This window comes from Erinaceus europaeus, chromosome 1, assembly GCF_950295315.1.
Source record: "Erinaceus europaeus chromosome 1, mEriEur2.1, whole genome shotgun sequence".
NCBI lineage: Eukaryota > Metazoa > Chordata > Mammalia > Eulipotyphla > Erinaceidae > Erinaceus > Erinaceus europaeus.
The window spans coordinates 141,081,591-141,109,298 of NC_080162.1; the positions used below are offsets into that span (position 1 = coordinate 141,081,591).

Consider the following 27,708-nt stretch of genomic DNA (forward strand, 5'->3'; position numbering starts at 1 on the left):
GTGTGTGTGTGTGTGTGTGTGTGTGTGTGTGTGTTTGTATAGAGAGAGAGAGAGAGAGAGAGAGAGAGAAAGGAATGTCTCAGAAGAGGAAACTGACTTACTAAGGGGAAGAAGAGAATGAACTAATCCAGTCAACTGTTGACACAGCCTCGAACTAGGAAGAAAATAAGGCAACCTATCTCAAAAGTTTTTGTCCTTTTTTTTTCTGATGCAATGGCGCGCCACCTAATGGTAAGAAATTGAACTGCACCTGTGATTGCATGGGGATTGCCTGAGAGGAAATGACTTTCTAAAGTAAAACCCCATCAACAGTTTTTTCCTCTAGCAACGGAAAAGTTCCCATGGAGTGCATAAGTCGTCTTATAATAAGAGAAAACTTATTTTTAAAAAATATTTATTTAATTAATTTATTTATTCCCTTTTGTTGCCCTTGTTGTTTTATTGTTGTAGTTATTGTTGTTGTCGTCGTTGTTGGATAGGACAGAGAGAAATGGAGAGAGGAGGGGAAGACAGAGAGGGGGAGAGAAAGACAGACACCTGCAGACCTGCTTCACCGCCTGTGAAGCGACTCCCCTGCAGGTGGGGAGCCCGGGGCTCGAACTAGGATCCTTATGCCGGTCCTTGTGCTTTGCGCCACCTGCGTTTAACCCGCTGCGCTACAGCCCGACTCCCGAGAAAACTTATATTTTAAGCAAGACATTTAATTAATTTATTTATTCATTTTTTAATTTTTTAAACTTTATTGGTGATTTAATATTGATTCACAAAATTATAAGATAACAGGGACTGAATTCTGCACCACCAGAGTTTTGAATCCCCATTACCTCTATTAGAAGCTACAGCAGTTCTCCCAAGGTGGCAGATATGGGCTATCTCTTATTTCTACAACTATCTGTCTATATTTGTATGTATTGCTCTCTCTCCTTTTTTAAGGTCCCATCTTCTCTTCCTTTCCAAGTCACACCCATACCTATTATTACACTCAGATGTCCCCCCTTTTTCCTCTTCTTCCTCTGGGTCCTGATAGAGTTGGAGTTTGAAGCCCTCTGGTCATCTTCCCCTAACATTTTCCCCCTCTGGGAATATGGACCAAAAATTCTTTTTGGGGTGTAGAAGGTGGGAGGCCTGACTTCTGTAATTGCTTCTCCACTGGACATGAGCACTGGCAGGTGTATCTATACCCCCAGCCTGTTTCTATATTTTCCTAGTTGAGTAGGGCTCTGCAGAGGGGAGACCTCAGAACACATTGGTGAGGTCTTTTGCCTAGGGAGTAGATAAGCCATTTAAAAAACATGCTTGTCATCTACATGTGAAATGAAAGAGCTAATACTACTATAACAAAAGTATCCAGTAATTAGACCATTATGGTAGTTCAAGCTAATCTAATATTATTATAGAAACTATAATACAACAACAAGTAGTGATAATTTTTAGCGGAAAAAAAATAAAAGGACACCGATTTGTTTTATACCATGATGATATATATATGTTTGTATTTGAAGAAACATTTTAACAGCTAATTTATAGGGTAATAATAGTGTGGATAATTTCTTTACATAATATCTTCAGTCTTATTATCTTTATTTGCTATACTTGCATGAAAAAAATTAATTCCATAACATTAACCAGAGCTGTCTTTCACCCAAACATCTGGTTTTAGTGGCTTTTGCATGGGTTTATTTTCATTTAAACCTAGAAAGTCTGTTTTGAGAAATAGCCCAAGAGATAAATGAGATAGATTCATAATTTTTTTAAGTATGGGCATGCAATATTAAGATTTTCTTCTATTCCAAGTGTTTAGATATTTCTTGAAATTGAACTTGAAGAGGAGAGATTTTTTTTTTTGTCTCCTGCTATTATTGTTGTTTTGGTGTGTATACAACCAAGGTTTTTGTGTTGCTGTTCATCATACAACGTGGGAACAAAATACCTCTAGTTTATTATTATAGAGCATCCCACTAAATAGTAATTTAATATCCTCATCTTGTCTTGCTTGTTCCATGAGAACAAAGACATAAATGGGACAAGGAACAGTGTTATGATTCATGTCTACAGCCATTTTTTTTTTTAATTCTCAAGAACATGGTAATCTTGGCTCCTTATATCTCATGGCACTAGGTTTCTGCACCTTCTCGAAGGGGGAATTATTGAGTTAAATTGTCCTTATTTTTTGACTGTTCTGATACTGGCGTCAGCTCTATGTCAAAGCTGACAGCCCGACCTGTTTTCTTGGCAAGCTTTCTCTAAAGTACACAAAGTAGTACATGAATCTTGACCCAGCCTGGCTGTTTATGGCCGTTCGCCCTCTCCATGTCCTAAGCCCGGCTCTTCGTCCATAGCCGAATGAGATGGAAAGTGCAACCTTTGCCCTTTATTGGTTCCAGCAGCTTCAAAGGGTCATCTCTTAAGCTGTGTCCTGATGTCTGGAGGCCATCCTTACAGAACCCTTGGGCTGGCCCTGTGGCCTTGGGGCAGTTCAGGGTCAGATCTCAGTCTCTCTCAGAGGTCTGCTGGAACATTGTGTTTATGTCTATGGTTGATTGCTTGGATGACCAAAGGCAAGGAGCTATGGGGGACTGGGGCTCTAAAAGATTGGTTTTTGTTTTTTGTTTTCTGAGGGTGTTGAGGATTAAATTTAAGGATACATATAGTGCTTTATCACTAGGCTGTACACCTGGTCCCAGAGGCTGTGCTTGTTTATTTATTTACTTGTTTGGGAGAGGGGGCTCATCTCATCTGGGACTTCCCCCCCACACCCCCGCCAGATAGAGGCAGAAATATAGACAAACAGCTTCCCTTCACGCAGTAGGGACTGAGCTTGAGCTTGGGTCTCACGAATACCCAAATAGCACACCATCCAAGTGAGCTATTCTGCCAACCCTCAAAGGCTGTCTTTTAATATATATATAATAGGTTCAGAGAGAAATTGAGAGGAAGGAAGAGATAGAGAGGGGAGAGAAACAGAGAGACACTTGCAGACCTGCTTCCCCACTCATTAAGATTTGCCCCCCCACAGATGGGGACTGGGGCTTTGAACCCAGATCCTTGTGCATTGTAACATGTGTGCTCAACCATGTGCACCATCACCTTGCCCCTCTTTTTTAAAATATGTTTTTTTTATTTTAATTATATATTATTGGATAGAAGGAGAGAGAAGTTGAGAGGGGAGGGGGAGATAGAGAGGGAGAAGGGCAGAAAGACACTTGCAGCCCTGCTTCACCATTTGTGAAGCTTCCCACTTCAGGTGGGGACCAGGGGCTTGAACACAGGTCCTTGAGCACCTGTAGTGTCTGCATGTAACTAGGTATGCCACCACCTGGCCCCTAATGCTATTTTTTCTGAAAATAACTAGATATCTGGGAATGGGTCCAGGAGGCAGCAGTAACAAAAGCCAAGAGTTGATGGACTTTAACCAGCAAAACAAGTGCCAGTAATTGTGGGGGTGGGGGGAGGACAGAATGAGCTGGACTATCTGGACTAGTCACCAAGTAGTTTATTTTTTCCCCTAGTGACTTAATATTGATGTAAAAGTAACAAGATAACAGGGGTATAATTCCACACCATTCCCACCATCAGAGTTCTGAATTCCCAATCCCTCCACTGGAAACTACAGCAGTTCTCCTTAGGTAGCAGATATGGGTTAACTATTATTTCCACAACTATCTGTCTGTATTTACTCCCCCCCTTTACAAGATCCCATCTTCTCTTCCTTTCTTTTAAAAAAATATTTATTTATTTATTTATTCCCTTTTTGTTGCCCTTGTTGTTTTATTGTTGTAGTTATTATTATTGATGTCATTGTTGTTGGATAGGACAGAGAGAAATGGAGAGAGGAGGGGAAGACAGAAAGGGGGAGAGAAAGATAGACACCTGCAGACCTGTTTCACCGCTTGTGAAGCGACTCCCCTGCAGGTGGGGAGCTGGGGGCTTGAACCAGGATCCTTACTCTGGTCCTTGCACTTCACACCACGTGCGCTTAACTCGCTGTGCTACTGCCTGACTCCCCTTCTCTTCCTAAGTCACACCTACACCTATTACTACATCCAAATGTCTCTCCCTTTTTTTCTCTTCACGCTGATGGAGTTGGAGTTCGGAGCCCTCTGGTCATCTTCCCCTTATTATTTCCCATCTACCAGGAGTATGAACCAAATTTTTTATGGGGTACCCCAGGTAGTTCTCACAAGTCCAGATGAGGGAACAGACCCAGTGCTCACGCACTATGAAGCTCTCTGTCTACCCTTCCTCACATAGGGCTTGATATACACTGCGGTGCTTCTCTGGAAGGCCTTCAAAAACACAAGATGAAATGAGTGGAGATACACACTAAGCTGCAGGCACATCATGTTGGGGGATAACTTGTTCTTTGCTGTTACCATCCTTCTTTAAGGGGCCCAAGCTCGCAAGTGCACCAACTCCCTTCATTCCTCACAAGCAGTCTTTTCAGTAGTGTATTAACAGTCTCTCCCATATCACAGAATTTCCTGACTCAAATTCCCCAGTACCATTCTTTGATTTCTTTTTCTTTTTTTTTTCCTTTTTAAATTAAATCTCTGAAGAAGGCAAAAGTCTCTTAACATTTGATCTGTACTCTAAAACATGATCTAAAAATAGGATTCATGCAATGAGCCCTATAGCCGGAGGGGAGAAATATTATTAGTGTGTGAGAGTAGGAGAAATGGTAGTTAAGCACACACATTATAGTGCACAAGGTCAGGACATGGGTTCAAGTCTCTGGTCCTCACCTGCAGGGGGAAAGCTTCACAAGTGGTGAATCAGGGCTGCAGGTATATTTCTGTCTCTCTTCCTCTCTATCTCCCCCCTTCTTCTCAGTTTCAGACTTTCCAGTAAATAAAGATAATCATGAAAAGAAAAGAAAGAAAAAGCCAGTGAAAGGGTGTTGACTGAGACAGTGTCCTGGTGCTGATTAGAGGGGCATAAAAATGCTCTTGGCTCTTTCCGTCTTTGCTCAGCACCCAGCTTTGCAGAGAGCTGTCCATTCCCTCCTGCTCCAGTGCTTAGAACATCATGACACCTTGGAAGAAGCCTGCAGAAATGCAGACACACATCAGGAACTTCGTCCAAAAAAATCTTCAATTGTGTGATTTGTGGTGCTGTGGTTCAAATTCCCTCACTGATATGGGTCACCTGACATCACTCCAAATCACAGTGCTTTTAGACTTAAATGCTGGTACCTCACAATGGCAGGTGCTCCAGTGGGACATTGGGACTTGGGATGGGGATGGGGATGGGGATGGGAGGAGGACAGCATACCTCACATTCATTGTTTTCTGTGTGAGCAGAAGCAACAATAGACAAACAACTTAGGAGAAAAGGTCCCCATGGAAATCTGAGCTAGTGAGTTTAGTGAATCACTAAAGAAGAGGACAAGTAGCCAGCACTGCTGTTTAACTGTGTCTGGGCTTAGCAGCTTCCCAGAACTGCCAGGAACCTTCCCCCCATCCCATTTTATTTGATAGGACAGAGAGAAATTGAGAGGGGAGGAGGAGATAGAGGAGAGAGAAAGAAAGACACCTGCAGACCTGCTTTACCACTTATGAAGTGTCCCTCCTACAGGTAGAGACCTTGAACCCCAATGCTTGCAGTTAACTAGGTGTGCCACCACCCAGCCCCCAAGAGTCTTTGGGAAAGTTCTTGGGGTATGAACCAGGCAGTGATGCAGTGGACAAGGTATTGGACTCTCAACCATGATGTCCGAAGTTTAGTCCTTGGCTGCACTTGTGCCAGTGATACTCTGCTCCTCTTTCCCTCTCCAAATGAACCTTTAAAAAACAAATATGGTGGCTGGGTGTTTGTTGGTGTACCTGGTTGAGCGCACATGTTGCAGTGCTTAAGGATCTGGGTTCAAGCCCCAGGTCTCCACCTGCAGGAGGAAGCTTTGCGGATAGTGAAGTAGGGCTGCAGGTGTCTCTCTATTTCTCTCCCTCTTTATCTCCTCCTCCCTTCTCAATCCTGGCTGTCTCTATTCAATAAATAGATAAATATAAAAAATATAAAAGAATTAAAAGTATACATTTGTTGAGAAAGAAAGAGAAAATTTGTAGGGATCCTGTTGGGTGAGGCACAGCCGTGTTTCTGCTAGATGATTGGGGATCAGCAATAACATTTGCTACAACTGACGGGGAATTTTGAAGTTCAAATGCAGATGTGTGGTGCTAAGTTTAGTCTTGTTGTTTCTTCACCCAACTGATGATGGTCTTGAAGCACAGCAGTAAAGCTCACGAGAGACCCACAATTAAATTTTGTAAATAACTAGATAACCAGGGCCTATACACATAGCAGAGCCTCCACTGAAACTTCCCTTCAGTTTTACAAGAGAGTAAGGACTCCTCTCATTTTCTTGAATTCTGATCCTGCAATGCCACTTAAGCAGCCTGTGTTGAGAAACCATCCATCTAACCTTTTCTTTTTCTTAATTAATTAATTATCTATTTATTTATTGGATAGAGACAGAGAGAAATTGAGGGGAGAGGAAGACAGAGATGGAGAGAGACAGAGAGACACCTGAAGCCCTGCTTTAACACTTGTGAAGCTTTCCCCCTGCAGGTGGGGACCAGGGGCTTGAACCCTGGTCCTTGTGTACTGTAATGTGAGCGTTTAACCTCGGGCACTGCCACCTGGCCCCCATCTAGCCTTTTCCAGCCTGGAGACAACTAACTTAAACACATATGGGTGTCTGAGTCAAGCAGACACTTGGCAGTATTACTGCCCACTATGTGGAACCCTCTGTCTCCCCTCCTCTCACCAAAGCACAAGAACCCCCTCCCTTCATTTTTATTAGTGACTTGACAGTGTTTTACAAAACTGTAAGATTTCAGGACTATAATTTCTTACTGTCACAAGGTATATTTAAGTCAACACAAACTTCACCAAAGTTTTGTGTTCTGTGCCCCCCACACACAGTTGTTCTGACAGAGTACAAGAGAGAGTCTGATTGTCACTGTTTCATTTATGTGTGTGTGTGTGAGTGTGCATGTCCATGTGCATGTCCGTGTGCGTGTGTGTGCGTGTGTATTGCTTATTATTATTGGCAAGAGATAGAGAGAAATCAAGAGGAGAGAATGTAGAGAGGAAGAGAAGCTTCCCCCCTGCAAATGGGGACTAGGGGCTTGGACCTGGGTCCTTGTGCACTGTAGTATGTGCGTTTAACCAGGTGCACAACCACCTGACTCCCTTGTCATTGTTTTGTTTGTTTGTTTGTTTTCCTTTATTAGGGGATTATTTTTTAAAAGTTGACAGTAAATACAATAGTTTGTACATGTATAACATTTCTCAGTTTCCCACATAACAATACAACCCCCACTAGGTCTTCTGCCATCCTCCATTGTCATGTCATTGTTTTTGCAAGTTCATTTGTCATAGTCACTCGTATTTCACACCTAAAGATGCCACCTGGTCGTTGTCTTTCGCCTCTTAACTTCTTTACTTAGTATAGTCACATCCAGTTCCATCCCTTTTGTTCAATGGCACATTTCATCTGTTTTGATTGCACAATAGTTTTTCATTGTACCCCATGATTTCTTTATCCATTCATATGCCCAGAACCTTTTTTATATTTTATTTGATTAGACAGAGAGTAATTGAGAGGGGAGGGGAAGATAGACACCTGCCACTCTGCTTCATCATTCATGAAGCCTTTCCCTGCAGGAGGGGATCAGGATCTTGAACCTGACTTCTTGTGCACCACTCAGCCCCCTCAGTCTTTTTTTTTTTTTTTAATTTTTTTAGTGACTTAATAATTATCAGATAACGGGTATAATTCCAAACTGTTACCATCACTGGAGTTCTGTGTCCCTATTCCCTCCATTGGAAGCTACAGTAGTTCTCCCAAGGCTGCAGGTATGGGTCAACTATTATTTCTATAACTATCTGTTTATATTTCAATGGTCCTATCCTCTCTTCCTTTCTAAGTCACATCAACACCGATTACTACTTCCAAGTATCTTTCCTTTTTCTTATTCTCTCTCCAGGCTGATGGAGTTCAGAGCTCCCCTAACATTCCTCCCCCCCTGGGAGTATGGACCAAAATTCTTTATGGGGTGCAGAAGGTGGGAGTTCTGGCTTCTGTACTTGCTTCTCTGCTGGGCATGGGCATTGGCAGTTGGATCCATACCCCCAGCCTGTTTCTATCTTTCCTTAGTGGGGTCAGATCTAGAACCTCTTTGGAACAATGACTTTTAGAGCCTGCTCAAATATTCCCTTCATGTCAAAAGTAAAATTTTATTTAGGACTACAGTAATCTAATTAGATTGATTTTTATCTTAAAATGATCATATTTTATTTTTATTTATTAAACTTTAAGAATAATGCCTAATAAGAGTGTGAGGAGGTTAAAATTTTTATTTCCCTAGACAGAGAAACCCGCACACAAAGCATATTAAACAGACTTGTCTATTAAACAGGTCTGTTTTTTGTCTTTTTTATAAGAGACAGGGTAGTGCCTTAGGAAAGGATCTAAACAGCTACTTCCATTTTTTTTTTTGTCTCTGATATACAGAAAATCTCTTTTTCTCTCTCTCTCTCTTTTTTTTTGCACCACAGGTATATTACAACACGGATGATGAACGAGAAGGGTAAGACACTTAACTATTTCTCTTGAAACCCAAAGTCAGTTCGTGTCTGTCAAAACGACTCTTCAAGCTCAAGACCACGTAGGGCAATGACTAGAGTCTTCCTATCAGTCTGGACTCAGCACTGAGAAGTTTGTTGTAAGCGCTGTCTGGAAGGAAAGCTGGGGCACTATATTCATCTTCTAAGCCTGTTCCCTCTCCCCTCCTTCCTGTGGTCTGCCTTTGAATAACTCTGTGGCTGTCCAGTTGACGCCTTTCTGATACTTCCTTTTCACTGGTAGTCCAGCTGATGAGGTCTTTAGCCCCAAAATAGGATGAAGTTGAATCTGAGGCAATGGTCCAGGAGAGGGCCTGCTTTAGTGTTTTCACTGCCTGGGCTGCCTCTGGAAGTCCCTTCTGAGAAGGGACCCCATTGAGCTGACAGTGAGGCTAGTTTGCATGGGAGCTGGGAGGGTTGTGAGTCTTTTTAGTGTCCTCAGAACTGCTGATAGAAGAAGGCTGCTTAGGATCACTTGTCTTCTGCCTCAAGCGCACAAGAAAGCACTGTACTTTCTCTTCACTAACTCACTGTAGAGACTGCCAGAAGTTTGGATCCAAAAAAGGAAACTTCAAGATCATGTAACTAGCTCTTTTTCTTAGATAATATAACATTTATACCTATTTTCCTTCCACCCTCTTTCTCCTTTCTTTCTCCTTCCTTCCTTCTTTCCTTTCTTTCTTCCTTTCTGACAGGGGATGAGAGAAAGAGAACAGAGATACCTGCAGCATGGTTCCACCACTCATGAAGCGTCCTACACCCCCACCTGCTCAAGTAGAGACTGTGGGCTTGACCTCAGGCCCTCACATATGGTAGCATATGTGCCGTGCCAGGCAAGCCACCACCCAGTCCCACCACATTCTTGACAAGCCATTTTCCAGATATATGTGAATGTTTTCAGTGGTGGTAATATTCTAAGTATTCCTACTAGATGTAAGCTAGGTTACTACTCTCCTGGGCACGTCGTCTTTCAAGAAGTTATTTTTCTGTTGAACTGATGTGTACCTTCTTTGGACCCATTGTTCTAGTTCTGCTTTCTAGTTAAATTTAATCTCTTCTTCTTCACTCATCCCAACAGCTGTTCTTGGTAAAACATTGGCCCTATCACTCAACATCAAGTATGTCCATAGTTTCATTAAAATTGAAATTTGTTTTTGTTTTATATTTTATTTATTTTTATTATTGGATAGAGACAAAAATTGAAAGAGATGGGGGAGATAGAGAGGCAGAGAGACACCTGCAGCCCTGCTTTACTACTCGTGAAGCTTTCCCCCTGCAGGTGGGGACCAGGGGCTTGAACTGGGTCCTTGCACACTGTAATATGAGCACTTAACCAGGTATGCCACCCCCCTAAAACTGGCCCCTAAGATTGACTTTTAGAAATAAGCATATGTCCACATGAGTTGAATATTATGTTGGGATCACTTCTTATGATTTGGATGCTATTTTTCCTCTTAAAAGCAGTCTACAACTGCACTCATTTTCAAAATCTATGTTACATTTATATAATATAAAATCTTTGTTTGCATTACTCGTCTTTAACTAAAACCTCTGTCACTTTTTTCTCCAAACTATAGTCAAGCTAGGATGTCTCTATTCTTGTGGACTTAATATGTTCATGTGTGAAACATTTGAAGACAAAGTAAATGAAACAGAGTGCTGTGCTCCTTTCCTGTATCAGAGCTTAGCAATTCTAGCCAATGGACCCACTCCAGTCTATCACCTGTTTTTTGTACTATTCACTAACCCTTTACAAATGATTGAACAATTTCAAAAGGATGGTAGCACATGTGGACTAGGAGGTGGGTCAGTGGATAAAGTGTTGGACTCTCAGGCATGAGGTCCTGAGTTCAATCCCTGCCATCACATGTGCCAGAGTGATGTTCTAGTTCTTTCTCCCTCTTAAACAAATCAGTGAATAAATAAATAAATGTTTTTAAAAAGAATAACAGGGAGATGGGTGGTGGTACATCTGGTAGAGTGCACATGTTACCATGTGCAAGGACCCAGGCTCACAGCCCCAGTCTCCACCTGTGAGGGAAACTTCATGATCAGTGAAGCAAAGCTGCAGGTGTCTCCTTTTCTCTTCTCTGTCTCCTTTCCCCCTTTCAGCTTCTCTCTGCCCTATCAGTAAAAAAACCAATTATTTCAATAAAAGAATAATAGTACATGACATATGGAAATGACACAAAATTCAAGTGTCTGTCGATCAGGCTTTATTGGATCTCAGCTAAATGTATTCCCTTAGCTTTTGTCTATGATTGCCCTGGGCATTAGATAGGAGAGATGAATTAGTGGCAACACAAATGGATAGACTAGAAAGCCTAAGTATCTATTCCTGAAGCCCTCTATAGAAGAAGCATGCCAGTCTCTGTCCTAAAGTGCAGGGAATGCTGTGGTCCGGGAGGTGGCGCAGTGGATAAGGCATCGGACTCTCAAACATGGGGTCCTGAGTTCAATCCCTGGCAGCACATGTACCAGAGTGATGTCTGGTTCTTTCTCTCTCTCTCCTCCTATATTTCTCATTAACAAATAAATAAAACATTAAAAAAAAAGCAGAGAATGCCAAAGAAGTCATTCCCCTGTTAGTTAAAAGTAGAAACTTATCCAAGATCTTACCTTGAGATTCTGAATTCTACATCTTCTAACTATCTAAACAGAGGGCCTCTTTTCATCTGGTCACAAAGGTGCTATGTTTTCAGTGGCTAGAGTGAACAGGAATGGTCAGCACTATCGATGCTAATCTGATGTGCACATATTTCACAAGGGCAAGTGTGGCGTCATGGAGAGAGCACTGAGTTTAGGCCAAGTGTTTGCTCCTGGGCAGCTGCTCACCAGTGTGGAGGCCAGGATGAGCCCTTTGACCTCCTGGCTTCAGTTTCTCTCCTTGCTATATCCACAGTCTGACTTAACTAAGGAATGAAAGGAGAAAATATTTATATAGTGGGGTTTTTTTTAAACCTTCACTCATTGCCACCTCAGATTTTAATTACTTCTGTCATGAGACTATTTCTCTAGCTTGGCCTTTTTGAGCAGACATTTGTATTTATTAACGGTACCTCTAACTCCTCCAACTTTTGTTTGATCATCACTGACACAGAGATGAGAGCTGTTCTTGCTCTGTATTTGTACTCATGAGCTTTAACTGACCAGGGAGACGAAAAGTGCATTGTGTGGGTGGAGCTACACCGTGGCACATTGTATAGCGTGCACATTTTTACCATGAGTAATGACCTAGGTTCAAGTCCTGATCCCCACCTGTGTGGGGGAAAGAAGAGTCACAAGCATTGGAGCAGGTTTCTCTCTCCCCATCCCTTTCTTTCTGACTATATCAACAAAAATAGAGAGAGGAGAGAAAGAAAGAAAGAAAGAAAGAAAGAAAGAAAGAAAGAAAGAAAGAAAGAAAGAAAGAGGAGGGGAGGGAGGGAGGGAGGGAGGGAGGGAGGGAGGAAGGAAGGAAGGAAGGAAGGAAGGAAGGAAGGAAGATCAGTGAATCCATCAGGCAGTTACTGGGACTCAGTGACAACTCTCATGAAAAAAAGGAAAGGAAGTGAGGGTGCGAGGGAGGGAAGGAGGGAGGGAAATAGAAAGAAAGAGAAAGAAAGAAAGGAAGAAGTACTCTGTTAAATATGAAGTCTTATTAAATATTGATAGACCTAATTTTGGCCGACCTAGTATGTGATATGATAAATTCAAGCCACTGTTGGTGTAAAAGTTTGAAATACTGTAATAGGATTAATAGAAGTACCTGTTGAATTGTCCACAGTTTTGTACCATGAGCCCTTTCTACAATGAGGTCCTACCATTACGTTAGTGTGAGGTACGGTAGTTTACAGACAGCCATGCCATTGAGGGGAGGGACTTGGCTTTGGAGCAAGGGTCTTATACTATCTGGGTAGGTTGGGACTGATCAATATTAGCCTCCACTTCTTCAACTGGATCAAGGTGGTAGTTCACACTATTTTCTAAGTTGACAGCAAGTGAAAACTTTAATTTCCTTTAAGTGTCTGCCTTATTTTCTCTCTGCCCTATCTCTTTCCTAATCTCTCCAAATTTCTCCTCGTGATTGCTCTGTATGTGTCAACTTCCCTTAATCCTTTCAAAGACCTCCTTTTAAAGAAAGGTTTCTTTATGGATGTATTTAGAGAAAAGAAAGAGAAAGAGAGAATAGGGAGGTAGGTGGTGGCGTCTCACTCAGTTAAGCGCATATATCAAGGCCCTGGGTTTGAGACCCAGCTCCCCACTTGCAAGGGGGATGCTTCATGAACAGTGAAGCAGGGCTGCAGCTCTCTCTCTCTCTCTCTCTCTCTCTCTCTCTCTCTCTCTCTCCCTCTCTCTCTATTCTTTCCTCTCTCAGTTTAACTCTTTCCTGTCAAGTAAAGTAGAAAGAAAAAAACATGGCCACCGGGAGCAGTGGATTTATAGTGCTGGCACCAAGCCCGAAAGAAAGGAATGACAGAAGGAAAGGAGGAAGGAAGAAGAGAGAGAGAACAGAGCACTGCCCAGCTCTGGCACAAGATGATGCCTGGAAAGATTTGAGTCTAGAGCTTCCAACCTCTTGCCCATCTGGGTTCCCTTCAAGGTGATGCCCAGACTCATCCTGCAGTCTCTCGGCCTGGGGCTCTCATGTTCTCTAACAGGCAGAGCTGCCTCCCCAGCCCTCAACAGTCTCCTTTTAAAGACAAGGATGCTGAAGCTCAAAAAACTTAAGACACGTGCCTGTGTACCTTAGCTAATGAACTGTAAAAAGAATCACAACTACAGTCGTCCACAACAATTCTACTGAACTAACAATGCTTCATGTGTCTTTTCCCAGGAAGTCCCAAAGAGAGGAAAACCAACCAACCAACCTGTGTCTACTACCTTGAAAACTACAGAATAATATTCCCTTTGGGAACATTTTCTCCTTAGCTTAATCCCAGATGCTATGATGAAATCTCATAAAGTGGGTGGTTTAGGAAACAGAAACTGATTCTGTTCTGAAGGCTAAAATTGCAGGTCAGGGTCTCTATCTTCTTGGTAGAATGAGACATGATTTCTCTCTTTCTATATGGACGCCAAGCCCCTTATGGGGGGAGTGTCTTCCCTCACCACCCAATTTCCACTCAAAGGTTTCACCTCCAAATCCCATCTTGTTGAGTAGAAGAATTTCAACATACCAATTTGGGGATCTCACAGTTCATGACAAGGAACTATTCAAGGAAGCTTGTTCTAGTTTCTGTGACTCTTAACAGCCCTTCCTTCCAGCCAACCCCCCAGGACAGGGAACCATGCCATAGCAAACCTGGTTAAGCACACATAATACTCAGTACAAGCAAGGATCTGGGTTTGAACCCCCTACTCCCCACTTGCAGGGGGGATGCTTCATGAATGGTGAAGCAGATATGCAGGTGTCTCTGTTTCCCTCCCTCTCTATCTCCCCCTCCTCTCTCAGTTTCTTTCTGTCCTATCCAATAAAATGGAAAAAAATGTCCATCAAGAGCAGTGGATTTGTAGTGTGGGCACTGAGCCCCAATAGCCCTGGAGACTATTAAAATAATAATAATAAGGGCCTGGGCTAGTGGTTAAGCACATATAGTACTATGCACAAGGACTAGAGTTCAAGCTCCCTCTCCCCACCTGCAGTGAGGATGCTTCATGAGTGGTGAAGCAGGTCTTCAGATGTCCATCTTTCTCCTTCTGTATCTCCCTTTTCCCTCTCAATTTCTCTGTCCTATCAAATAAAAATGTGAAGAATAAGAAGAAAGGAAAAATGACCTCCAGAAGCAGCACTAAGCCCCAGTGACTGGAGGCAAAATAATAATAATAATAATAATAATAATAATAATAATAATAATAGTCCAGGAAAGATAGGAATTTGGGAGGGGGATGCAGAACCATCAAAACTACCTCAAGGATATGGGGGTTCTCAGCATGCTAGGATGAAACCCTTTCCTAAGGGAGGAGAAGAGAATTGAGCAACCCAGGACTGAGTGTCTAGGAAATGTGCACCTGCAAACAGGTGGAGGTCCAGACCATCTGGAGACCTGGGTCACCTCCCAGGTGAGAACCAGAAGGGCCCACGCCTGTGCCACCTTCACAGTGACTTCAAGGGCAGGACATTAGGGCTTTAGATAGCAGTTGCTGCTGGAACTTGGAGATCACACAGACACCAGAGCTCATCCCCAGCCCCTGTGCTGCTATCTCACTACCTCAACTTTCTGGTTAGGAAAGGGGAGTGGGTGCTGCTCAGAGCAGGTGAAACCCAGCAGCCTCCCTGTGGCGGGTCCATGCTCAACAATGTGGGCAATCCTAGGGCCCACAGTCTAAAGATGACAGTGTCTCTGAGGAAAGAACCTTTGGTGAGCAGATCCCACAGAGGAGGAGGGCACTGATAACTCACATGTTCCAACTGATGATTTCTACTCATCTTTTCTAGCAGTGTCCTTGTTAAACGGATGTTCAGGCCCATGGAAGAGGAGTTTGGTCCAGCACCTTCTAAGCAGATGAAAGAAGAAGTGATAAAGCGAGGTATCTCTCCTCTCGAGGAATGCCCTGGGCATTGCTGGTGGGGAGTGGTTCACCAAGGGAAATAGGTGACCCAGACAGGGTCCTGACACTTCAGTGCCAACCTGGGAATTAAAAAAATAATTAGTTATATAATAATGATTAGCAAGATTGTAAGATAGCAGGGGTACAATTTCATACAGTTCCAACCATGAGAGTCCTATGTCCCATCCCCTCCACTGGAAACTTGCCTATTCCTTATCCTTCTAAGAGTATAGACCAAAAATTCTTTATGGGATGCAGGAGGTGGAAGGTCTGGCTTCTATAATTGTTTCTCTGGACATAGGCATTGGCAGGTGGATCCATACCCCCAGCCTGTTTCTATCTTTCCCTAGTGGGACAGGCCTCTGAGGAGGTGAGACTTCAGGACACATTGATGAGGTCATCTGCCCACGGAAGTCAGGATGGAGTCATGGTAACATCTGCAACTTGGTGGCTGATTGGTAGTAAGATAGAAAGCAGGACAAAATGTATAGTAAACAGAAACCAAAAAAAAAAAAGGCAACAGAGCACATGAGAATAAGGATCTTAGGGTGAAAAGAAGCTGGCAAGTCTATTTTAGGTATGACCTCTTATCTCAGTGGCTGGCTTCCTCTGGTGCTTGCCAGATTCACCTCCCTTTCAGTGATGGTATAAAGTTATGTTTTCTGGTGACAGACGCTTCTGGTCCTGATGGAATGGAGTCCAGAGCCCTCTAGTCATCTTCCCCTAATATTTATCCCCTGCTGGGAGTGTGGACCAAAATTCTTTATGGGGTGCAGAAGGTGGAAGGTCTAGCTTCTGTAATTGCTTCTCTGCTGGACATGGGCATTGGCAGATAGATCCATACCCCAGGTAGATCCTGGCCTGTTCCTATCTTCCCCTAGCTGGGTAGGGCTCTGGGGAAGTAAGTTTCTGAGACTCATTGGTGAGGTCGTCCGCCAACCTAATCATTTTTTTATTGGCACAGAAATTTCATAGTCTTTTCCTTTGTTTTTAGCACTGTCTCTAAAGCAAATATTTATTCTTTCTGGGCCCTGGTTCTTTTCTTTGCCTTGGGGGTGATGTACTGAATACATTGACTCACCTAGCAGTGAGATAGAAAGTTAAAAAGAAGTCTAGCTGTGTATGTGACAATAGCTCTAGTCCTTGAGAATTTTCCAAGAGTAGCAAATGATTGATCCCACATGATAATGAACCTGTTCTCAGTGGCATCACAACTAGCTCATTTTCTGTCAGTCAAGGACCTTATTCCATTTCCTCCAGAGAACAAGAGTGAGCCTGTCAGTGCCTCGCCAGCATTTCAGTGCTTCATCTGACACACTGGAGACCTGTGACCTAGGATTTTTTTTTCCCCTTTAATTTTTATTAGTGATTTAATAATGATTAACAAGACTGTAAGATAACAGGGGTACAATTCCATATAGTTCCCATTACCAGAGTACTGTGTCCCATCCCCTCCATTGGAAGCTTCCCTATTCTTTATCCCTCTCTGGAAGTATGGAACAAATTTCCTTTTGGGGTATAAAAGGTAGGAGTTCTGGCTTCTGTAATTGCTTCTCCACTGGACATGGGCATTGACAGGTGGACCCATAATCCCAGCCTGTTTCTATCTTTTCCTACTGGGGCAGGGCTCTGGGAAAGTGAGGTTCCAAGACACATTGGTGGGACCTGCCCAGGGAGATCAAGATGTGTGTACATACCTGTGATAAAGTATAATTTGAAAATGAGGCATAGTAAGAGATTAACAAGGAGGCAGGCAGTGGCAACCCTGGTTAAGTGCCCACATTACAATGTGCCGGGATCTGGGTTCAAGACCCCACTCTCCATCTGCAGAGGTAAAGCTTCACAAGTGGTAGATCACGGCTACAGGTCTCTCTCTCTCTCTCTCTCTCCCTCTCTCCCTCTCTCCCTATCTCCCTATCTCCCTCTCTCCCCCTTCTCAATTTATTTCCATCTCTATCTAGTAATAAATAAATAATATTTTTTAAATTATAAAATAATTTTAAAACAGATTAACAGCAGGCTGGGTGGAAGCACTTCTAGTAGAAAGCACACACCTTGCCATGTGCAAGGACTGGTGTTCATGCCCCTCATCCCCACCTGCAGGGGGGGAGCTTTACAAGTAATGAAGCAGGGCTGCAGCTGTCTCTCTCCCTAACTATCTTACCATGTCAATTTTGCTTTGTCCTACAAAATAGACAGAGATAAAGATAGGTAGACAGATAAACAGATGATAGATAAAGCAAGAGAGAGAGAGAGAACAAAGGAAAAAGTGGGGCCAGGTGGTGGCTAAGCTTTCATACTACAGTGTGCAAGGACCCAGGCTCAAACCCCTGGTCCCTACATGCAGGGGGAAGCTTCATGAATGGTGAAGAAGGGCTTCAGGTGTCTCTCTGTCTCTCCCTCTCTATCTCCCAGTCCCCACTCAATTTCTCTTCCTCTCTATCCAAAATATATAAATATTTTTAAGAAAAGAAAAAGAAACAGTGACTTCCCAGAGCAGTGGATTTGTGTGCAATATGAAAACAAAGATTAAGATTAATAATAGCCATTAATCATGGGACAGGACAGTTAAAACAATAGGCCACAAAGAAAGGCACATCAGTGTAGCCTCAAGTATTGTACTGTATATGTTTGCTGAGACTGAGGTTGAGGCCAAGGGAAAAGGGGAACTAAACTACTGCAGCAGAAAGAAGCGACAGGAAGAGAGATACACCAAGAAAAATTCAAATGTGGACAATGTGTGCAAGCATAATGCTGCCTCTTTGGAGTTATTCAGTGGACCTCCAATGTGCTCCAAGTGTCCCTAACTGTCCCTCATGCAAGCAGACTCTGGAGAAGCCTCAGTCGTTCTGTAGGATGTGGTCAGGGTCAGGGATAGAAGGCTGAGCAGATACTACAACACTTGTCTCAGGCAGTTCCCAGGACTCCTGGTCATACTCCCATCTCTTGTTTTGCAGTACTCTTGTATGTGAGGAAGGAGACAGACGATGTGTTTGACGCCTTGATGCTGAAATCTCCCACGGTGAAGGGTCTCATGGAAGCGGTGAGCAATGCGTCTTTCCACCTGGGAAACCTGCCCAGGTTCCCTGGACTGGAATCCATCAAAGTGCACCTTTCCACAGGGCTCCAGGACAAGCTTCCTAAAGACAGAAAACAAGCAGGAATTCACGGCCACACTCATCTCAGTGCTGTGGGGCTTATCAATGTATCCAGGGAGGAAAAAAAAAAGCTGCCAATCCTTTGTCAGTTTAGAGCAAATCAGAGGAGTAAGGTGTCAAGAAGAAAGGTTGAATAATGGATATATGGATATATGGATATATATATATATATATATATATCTTTATTTATATCTTTATTTATTGGATAGAGACAGTCAAAAATTGAGAGGGAAGGGGGAGATAGAGAGGGAAAGAGAGACAGAGAGACACCTACAGCACTGCTTCACCATTTGCAACACTTTCCCCCTGCAGGTGGGGAGTGGGGGTTCAAACTCAGGTCCTTGCACATTTTAACATGTGCACTCAACCAGGTGTACCACCACCTGGCCCCCCATGTTTTGTTTACATAAAAACAAATTAGATATGTTTAATTTCCAAATTTGCAGGGAACAAAAGGAAGGATTGCTAGCTGTGACTGTGTAAGCCAAAACAGAAATAAAAATATTATCTTTTTTGGCCATATAGATATAGATAGATATATAGATATAGATTGGTAGATAGATAGATAGATAGATAGATAGATAGATAGATAGGAGATAGACAGATATAGATCGCAGAATTCTAGAGATGTGAATAAGGTTCTGAATTCCCTCCTTGCCCCATTCTAATCTGTCACTACCCAACCTGGGCTCAGAAAAGGTATTTTATTTGGATATTGTTGGGTGGGGGAGATAGCATCGTGGTTCTACAAAGAGACTTTCATGCCTGAGGCTCCAAAGTCCTAGGTACACCACCATAAATCAGAACTGAGCAGTGCTCTGGTGGTTAAAAAACAAACAACAACATAACTTTATGACTTTAACTGGCATTACTTTGAATACTATTTCTAATTCCTTCCTGCCTTCCCTCCCATACAGCTATGGTGTAGAAGATCTAGGGTTTATATTTTATTTAACTGATGGAGACAACAAAACTGTCAAAAACACTCCAAAATGGCTTATTGACTGGGAAAAGATCCACAGGGGGAATAGCACGCAGAGTTAAGCAATGACATGGTAAAACATATAGCTTGGTGCTTGTAGCTGGAGTCATAGAAATATATAGTCTTCAATGAATAGTGTCTCTCACTTAGCATGTTTATTTTAATGTATACTCTAAAAAAACTTCATTTTTAATTATTTTATTGGGAACTTGTTAGTTACAATACAGTTGTTGATACATGGATACAATTTCTTATCTCTCTGTGATAGGTGTCTGCAAAACAAACAAACAAACACACAAAAAAACTACCCCCCCCCAATTTAAGTACTTTTCAATCATCATGCACCAGCGCCCCAAGGCCCCCTCCACCCACCCTTCCCTTCTTTCCCTAGAGTCCTTTGCTTTCATATACTACACCCACTCCAAGTTTCACTTTGTGTTTTCCCTTTCTGTTCATCTTTTTTAACATAATATTTTATTTGTTTATTTATTTATTGGATAGAGAGAGAGAGAGAAATTGAGAGGGATAAGGGAGATAGAGAGAAAAAGAGAGACACCTGCAGCCCTGCTCCACTAATTATGAAGCTTCCACCCTATAGGCAGGGACCAGAAGCTTGAACCCAGGTCTTGGGGCATGGTAAGGAGCACTGGATTCATAGCACAGGCACCCCAGTGATAACCCTGGAGGCAAAAATAAAAGAAAGAGAGAGACAGAGAGATACCTGTAGCCCTGCTTCATTGCACAAATGTTCTTTCCCATTATGTTAAAATGGATGCCTTCAATCCAAGTTCTGTCCATTTTCCTTGCTATCCACAGCAAGTCCCCCTGGGGATGTACAGACTCTTTCCACTCAGCTGTGACTGTGGGGTTAGCACGCTAGTGACAGAACAATGATTATTCCTTCCCAAACTTTAATTCTCTCAGCCTTCAGCCCATCTATCATCCTGAGGTGAGGGGATGCCTGTTGCAAATGGGGGCTGCTTCTTCTCAGGCTGTTAGTGGGATCAGCAGGTGGGACTCTTGGTTCTCCGTAGAATAAGCTCTTCCCAAGATCCAAAAATAATTTGACTGACTTGTTGGTAGGACTCTCCAGCCTCTTGGGGTTGGGGTCCGGGGGAGGTTATATTTCCCAGTAATCTCATACCTCTCCTGCTCTGGCTGTGTAAGTATCCCAGAACTGCTGGTCTCAGAAGAGGCGAGAAGACTGGATTTAGAAGGGGGCAGACATGAAGGCATTTAGGGTCCATCTCTACATGTGGATTACTAAGTACTTATAAAGTGAATCATAGTCATTGCACACATGAAACAGCACAGGATCATATAATGTAAAAATTAAAAGAACCTCCTTATTTCTGTCTTCACTCCTCCATTGTTCATAAGTTGGTGGGTCCTTCAGATATCTTCTGTTTACTTACAGATACATATATTCCAAATAAATAAATGAATATGGGGTCACACACCACATATACTGTTTTGCAACTTCCTTCCCTTAGCATACTAAGAATTTTTAAAAAAAAATTTATTGGCAATTTATTATTGATTTATAAAATTATATGTCAACGGGAGTATAATTCCACACTGTCCTCACCACCAGAGTTCTGAATCCCAAGTCCCTCCATTGCAAAACACCATGGTTCTCCCAAGGCTACAGACATGGGTTAACTGTCATCTCTGCAACTATCTGTCTACATTTGTACACAACTGCCCCTTTTTCTTCTAGGTCCAATCCTCGCTCCTCCAAGCCACACATAACCCTATTACTACATCTAAATATATCTCCCCTTTTCATCCTCTCTCTCTGGGACCTGATGGAGCTGGAGTTCAGAACCCTCTTATCCTCTTACTACTATTACTACCCCCACCCCCGCCACTGGGAGTAGGGGCCAAAGTTGGTTTTTTGGTGTAGAATGTCAGAGTTCTGGCCTCTATAATTGCTTCTCAGCTGGATTTGGATGTTGGCAGGTCGATTCATAACCCCAGCCTATTTTTTCCCTAGTCGGGTAGAGCCCCAGAGGTGAGGTTTCAGGACACTTTGGTGAGGTTGTCTGCTCAGAGAAGTCAAAGTGAAATCATCTGCATCTGTGACTTGGTGTCTGGAAGGTGGCAGGACATGAAGTGAGACAAAATGGTTAATGAACAGGAACCAGAAAAGTAAGAGCAGAGCAGATGAGATTAGAGATTTTTAGGGTGGAAGAAAGCTCTGAAGTCCATTTTAGTCATGTTTCTAGGGGCCCACGACTATGGTAGTTTTTGCTTGAGTTTGATAACTAGCATGAAGTTGAATAAAAATGTTGTCTGAGAAAATGGTGTTAGTAGAGAAAAGGGCTAGAGAGTTGGATTAAGGCAGAGACTAGCTCCCATTCTTGAAAATGTTTTGTGAATAGAATTAACTATTTACCTCTATCCACCTGATCCATGTGCCTGGCTCACCAGAGCCTGTGTAACCTCTAAGTCCCTACTGGTCTGAGTTCGCAGCTCATGGTCAAAGCTGGGAACAGTTTAGGCTTCCCTTACTTCTTTTTTTAAATTTTTAAAAATATTTATTTATCTACTTATTCCCTTTTGTTGCCCTTGTTGCCCTTACTTCTTTGACTGCATGGCTTTCAACTGTAAAAATATCAGCATGTGTTTAATGGAGTATATGTTTATACTACAGATATGCACAGATACACACAGTACTCCTCTTATCAGAGCAGTAGTGATGCTTTGTTGAGCTCTGCATCTATGCAAAGGTCAGGTTTCTAGGTGTAGAATATGGGGGTCACGGGGTTATAGACCTTTTCAATTTTAATAGTGTCTGCCAAAATTCTCTCTAGAACTGTTGAACTTCAGGTTTTCTCATCTGTGGAATAAAAGAGGATGCTCTTTAGCAATCTGGCTGCCACTACAGCATCAATTTTGTAGTTTTTCTTAGTCTGGCAAGTTAAATGTATTACTGTCATTTATTTGTTTATATTTGGATAGAGACAGAAATTGAGAGGGGAGGAAGAGAGAGACACATGCAGCCCTGCTTCACCACTAGTGAAGCTTTCCCCCTGCATATGGGGACCAGGGCCTTGAACCTGGGTCCCTGTGCACTGTAATGTGAGGGCTTCCCCAGGTGCACCACCAGCTGGCCCCCTCTGTCTTGTTACTTTAATCTGAGATTTTTAAATTATGAACTAGGCAGTACACTTTATCAAATGCTTATTGCCAAATTATTTATTTATGTGAATTGCTTCATGCTTTGCCCCCACCTTTCCTCACTAGATTGTTGGTCATGTTCTTGATTTGATTTTCAGTTTCTTTTTTTATTTTTATTTATAAAAAAGGAAACATTGCCAAAACCTTAGGATAAGAGGGGTACAACTCCACACAATTCTCACCACCAGAGCTCTGTATCCCATCCCCTCCCTTGATAGCTTTCCTATTCGTTAATCCTCTGGAAGTATGGACCCAAAATCATTGTGGGATGCAGAAGGTGGAAGGTCTGGCTTCTGTAATTGCTTCCCCGCTAAACATGGGTGTTGACAGGTCGATCCATACTCCCAGTCTGCCTATTTCTTTCCCTAGTGGGGTGGAGTTCTGGTGAAGTGGAGCTCCAGGACACATTGGTGGGGTTGTCTGTCCAGGGAAGTCTGGTCAGCATCATAGTAGCATCTGGAGCCTCTGGAGCCTGGTGGCTGAAAAGAGAGTTAACATACAAAGCCAGACAAATTGTTCAACAATCATGAACCTAAAGGCTGGAATAGTAGAGATGAAGAGTTGGGGGTTCCTCGATTTTGTAGATAGCTAGTGGGTTTATTTTAGTTATATTCGAAAGGGCCTGTGGATATACTAGTTTTGGTTTTTTTCCCCCACTGAGCCTGAAATTTGATATGCAGGTGGATCCAAGTTATTGTTTGGGTAGATGATGTCATGGCTGGAAAAGGAACAGAAAGCTGGATCAGGGAGGAGAGTAGCTCTCTAATATGGGAAAGGGGGTATAAAAATTGTTGACTGTAAACCCCATTGATTTGATTTGGTCTGGAGGATGTTAATTCCATATTGCAAAAGCTTCCTGGTGTATTATATGTCTTCAGTTTTTACCAGTGGTTTTTACTTTTCTGAATGCACACACAAATGCACATGTATGACTTGATCTTTGGTTAAATGACTTACTATGCAAAGGCAAAATCTGGTAAGTGAGGTAATTGATTTCTGAGTGAAAGATATCAGTGTCCAGGAAAATCTATCAGGAAGTGACCTTGGAAGAAGCATCTCTCTCTCTCTCTCTCTCTCTCTCTCTCTCTCTCTCTTTCCCTTGTCTTTGATCTTACACTCACCTCACATTTTCATGTGCCTTTTTGTTATTGCTGTTACAGATATCTGAGAAATATGGGCTACCAGTGGAGAAGATAACGAAGCTTTATAAGAAAAGCAAAAAAGGGTAAGGAAGAAACAACGTGCATGGATTTCCAAATCAGACACATTGATTAGCACCTTAAAAAAAGATGATGCCTGTTTTCTGTTAATTCTAGTGTCCACTTAAAAGAATCTATTTTATTTTAGTAAGAGAGAGGGAGGGAGATGCTCTACTCTAGTTCATGATGGTGCCTGGGACTGAATCTGGGACATCAGGCATAAAGTCTAGTACATAGGTTGAGGAGACAGCATAATGTTTATGCAAAAGACTTTTCCATTAGGAATAAATAAAAATATTTCAATAAAATCTAGTACAGAGCCACCATACTATCTGTCTAACCACCTCTTATCATCATTGTATGCCATGTTTCCAAATGGATGACAATGCATTTTGATGATGTCTAAGGAGAGAGAGAAGGTAAAAATATGTTGCTTTGACCATCACTGAAATACACTCTCCCAATAATAGACTTATAGTGAGTGTAGTGGCAGGATCTGCGGGTAGTGAGCCCACACAGGGGAAGTGGGTGAGTTGTCTCTTTGCAGAGAGTGAAATTCATGGGGATCACATGTTGCTTTTTGGGTTGTGACATGGGAGCCACAAAGAATGCAAGGCAGAAGAAGCAAGTCTTTGAAGTCAGCAAAATGATCTAAACTGGATCTGCAGTTTAGTTTCAGTGTCAAGAACAAATTTTCGGGGTTTGGGCACCCAGTTAAGTGCACACATCACAAAGTTCAGGGACACAGGTTCAAGCCCCAGCTCCCCACCTGCAGGGGGAACACTTCATGATCAGTGATGCAGGGATGCAGGTGTCTCTCCCTCTCTATCTCTCCCTCCTCTCTAAATTTCTCTCTGTCCTATCCAATAAAATTAAAAAAAAGGCCAACAGGAGGGATGGATTTATAATGCTGACACCAAGCTCCAGTGATAACCATGAAAGAGAGAGAGAGAGAGAGAACGCAAATTCTCATATTTATAGGGAGATAATTATTTGGGTCCCCTGCTTCATGGTTTATGTGCACTGTTGTACTTTTCCTTAACACTATCTAAAAAGGATTCTTGTCCTTTTGAAAAGACCATGTTTTATTTGCTTACCACTGGTTACAATACTATAAAATCTCCCTATAAAATGCTATAAAACCTTTACATTTCTACATGTGTATAAGACTCACTTTACCCACCACCAAAATGCCAATGCCATGAAACTATCAAAATCTCTTGTCCCAGAACCCAATGATGAGGGTTAAAGTCCCCAGTCCCCACCTGTAGGAGGGAAGTTTCATAAGTAGTGAAGCAGGGCTGCAAGTGTCTCTTCTCTCTATTTCTCTCTGCCTCTCAAGAGAGTTGAGTCCAGTGGTCTTTGAAGCCCTCTTTAGTGAGAAGTCATGAGGTTAGTTCTGAGCAAGCAGGGCTTTGCATTTTTCAAATTGGCTTATCAGGAAAGCAGATAGGATGAGATTCTTTTTTTTTGCCCGCCTTTATCCTCCCTCTCTCAAGCCTTCCTTGCAGAAGAGTGGGTAAAGACATCGTCTCTCACACACACCCCTTGCCAGAGGTCTACTTTTACACTGACCATGCTATTCATAGAATCTTTTGTTTTTTATCCACCTCCTTCTACACCCTCTGGCAGGATCTTGGTGAACATGGATGACAACATCATTGAGCACTATTCAAATGAGGACACCTTTATCCTCAACATGGAAAGCATGGTGGAAGGCTTCAAGATCACACTCATGGAGATCTGAGCCCTGGACCTGGGTGAGAGCCCTCAGTGCCTGCCTTCTTCCCCAGGAACAATGGAGATCCCTGAACCTGAAGACCCACCTCACCCAGTCTCACAACTGCTGTTACACGACTATGCTGAGCAGAGGACAAGGCATGCAGCCTGCCACCCCCTTCAGCACCTGGGCCCCTCCACCAGCACCTGCTAAGCAGTCCAAGCCAGAGCCTCATTGGGAAGGTGCCTTGGGGCCCAGGGGACCCATATTTATTGTCCACCTTCTTCCAGAGCCTGAGCACTAGGCCTGCCAAGGTCTTTGCTGGTCACTGCATGCTCCAGATGAGACTGTCCCCATCCATTCGCATCAATGGAACACAGCCAGCTTCTTCATTCCCAAGAACTTGAATAAGTCTTTCCCCTTCCACCTCACCTCTTCTTCTCTTCAGTGACTGGATACACAAAGCCTTTCCAGTGTGGTAGCCAGGGGCTGAGTGACATGTGTGGGCCCCTGACTGGTCAGAAACCTTCAGGGCTATGATGGGGAAGTCCATCTTGCTAAATAACCCCCAGGGGTTCCCAGCAAGTGACCACCAGGCCTTTGACAGAAGACTTTCAACTACCATGTAATAGGCAAGTCACCCCGAAATGATGCCTGATCCTCCTGTATATAGTGTTTATAATATTGCAATAATATATTTTATCCATGGAATTGGGCATGTTTACTGCCACTGGTCCAGGAAAGTCACAGAATTGGAGACTCCACTTATTTTTTTTTTTTTTTTTTCCTCCAGGGTTATCACTGGGGCTCAGTGCCAGCACTATGAATACACCACTCCTGGAAGCCATTTTTTCCATTTTATTGGACAGAACAGAGAGAAGTTGAGAGAGGAGGGGGAGATAGAGAGGGAGAGACAGAGAGACACCTGCAGACCAGCTTCACTGCTTATGAAGCATTCTCTCTGCAGGTAGGGAACCGGGGATTCAAACCTGGACCCTTGCACAGGTCCTTGCACTTAGCACTATGTGCGCTTAACCGAGTGCACCATGGCAATGGCCCAGCCACAGAGACTCCACTTTCTATGTGAGGTTCCACCTGTTGAGGGGACCTTGGAGTGGGGGTCATAACTGTGGGGGGCACCCAGGAAGACACTCTCCTGGCCACTCCTGTGGATTTTTTTCCCTGTCTCCAGAGGAAGTCCCCTTTTTCCTTCTCCATGGTCACGCCCATCTGCCAAGGTACTGAATTCATCTCCTGAACAAGCACCTACCAGGTTGTCCCCTCAGAATTTTCTCACAGGAGATGCCATATTGCCTGAGGCCTTCAAGTTGGCTATCTGGAGTGACTGCTGACCATCTGTGCCTGCCTCTGGATCCTCTGAGGACCTGTGGACCCTGGAGATCCTGGTCACTGTGTGGTGCCTAACAATCACAGGCACAGCCTCCGTGTCAAGTGATCTTGCTAAGAGCTTGATGACAGCTCTAACACATCAGCTTTTAGAGCAGACAGCCAAGGGCAGCATCCTGGCCAACAGCAGCACGAGGCTTGAAGGGAAGAAGTGAGTAAAAATAGGCCTCCTTGGCCTTTGCTCTTCCAAAACTAGTCTCCACAGAGAAACTTTGTCTTCCTGCTACATTACTGGGGGTAAGGGGGGGGGTGGGGATGTCAAGAGGCAAAAACCAAAATCCAACCAACCAACCAACCAACCAACCAACCAACCAACCATAACTTCCTTAAATAGTCCCTAAGTCTTGAACTGTCCTGGATCACTGTTCTCTTGGAGAGGACGGGTAGGTGGTCTAGGGATTTCTGGTAACCTCTAGGATGGGTGAAGCACTAGTATATTTTTGGTTTTGTTCTGTTTTTTTTTGGTAGCCAGACACATCCTCCGCCCAAGATCCCAGGTCTAGGATGAGTTCCAAGGAAAGGCCCAGATTTGTAAAGCACTTTGACCTCTCATCTGGGAGCTCTCTTATCCTCCCACCCAAAGACCTCTGGGCCCTAGAGCATACAAAAGGAGTACCCCAATCCAGCTCTTTTTCTTTGAGGTCTGGGATGGGATGGAGTGAGATAGAAAGCAGGGACTGTGCCTTAGAGCCTTGGGTGGCTCTGTGGTCTTCTGAACACATTGCCTCCACCCTGTAATTCTAAACATTTGCATCCCAGATTCAAGTCTGATCCTTTTTTTTTTTTTTTTTTTGCCTCCAGGGTTTTCACTGGGGCTTGGTGCCAGCACTACAAATCCACAACTCTCCATTTGCTCTCCATTTTTATTAGACAGGACAGAGAGAAATTAAGGGGGAGGGGAAG

General features: G+C 43.1%; 1 protein-coding gene across 3 annotated transcripts in view; it reads left to right on the forward strand.

The window, feature by feature from the left end:
• The window catches only part of GRHL2 (grainyhead like transcription factor 2), a 175,318-nt gene extending 148,225 nt beyond the window's left edge, over positions 1 to 27,093 (forward strand). Inside the window, exons 12-16 of one of the 3 annotated variants that reach the window (XM_060196313.1) lie at positions 8,560 to 8,591; positions 15,044 to 15,135; positions 18,114 to 18,199; positions 23,640 to 23,704; positions 25,311 to 27,093. In XM_060196313.1, coding sequence (XP_060052296.1) covers positions 8,560 to 8,591; positions 15,044 to 15,135; positions 18,114 to 18,199; positions 23,640 to 23,704; positions 25,311 to 25,425 — 390 coding nt within the window. In that variant the 3' untranslated portion in view covers positions 25,426 to 27,093. Of the gene's footprint in view, positions 1 to 8,559; positions 8,592 to 9,320; positions 9,777 to 15,043; positions 15,136 to 18,113; positions 18,200 to 23,639; positions 23,705 to 25,310 lie in introns of those variants that run through there. The other 2 variants (XM_060196319.1, XM_060196323.1) reach the window with 2 other exon arrangements.
• The last annotated feature ends 615 nt before the right edge of the window (positions 27,094 to 27,708 follow it).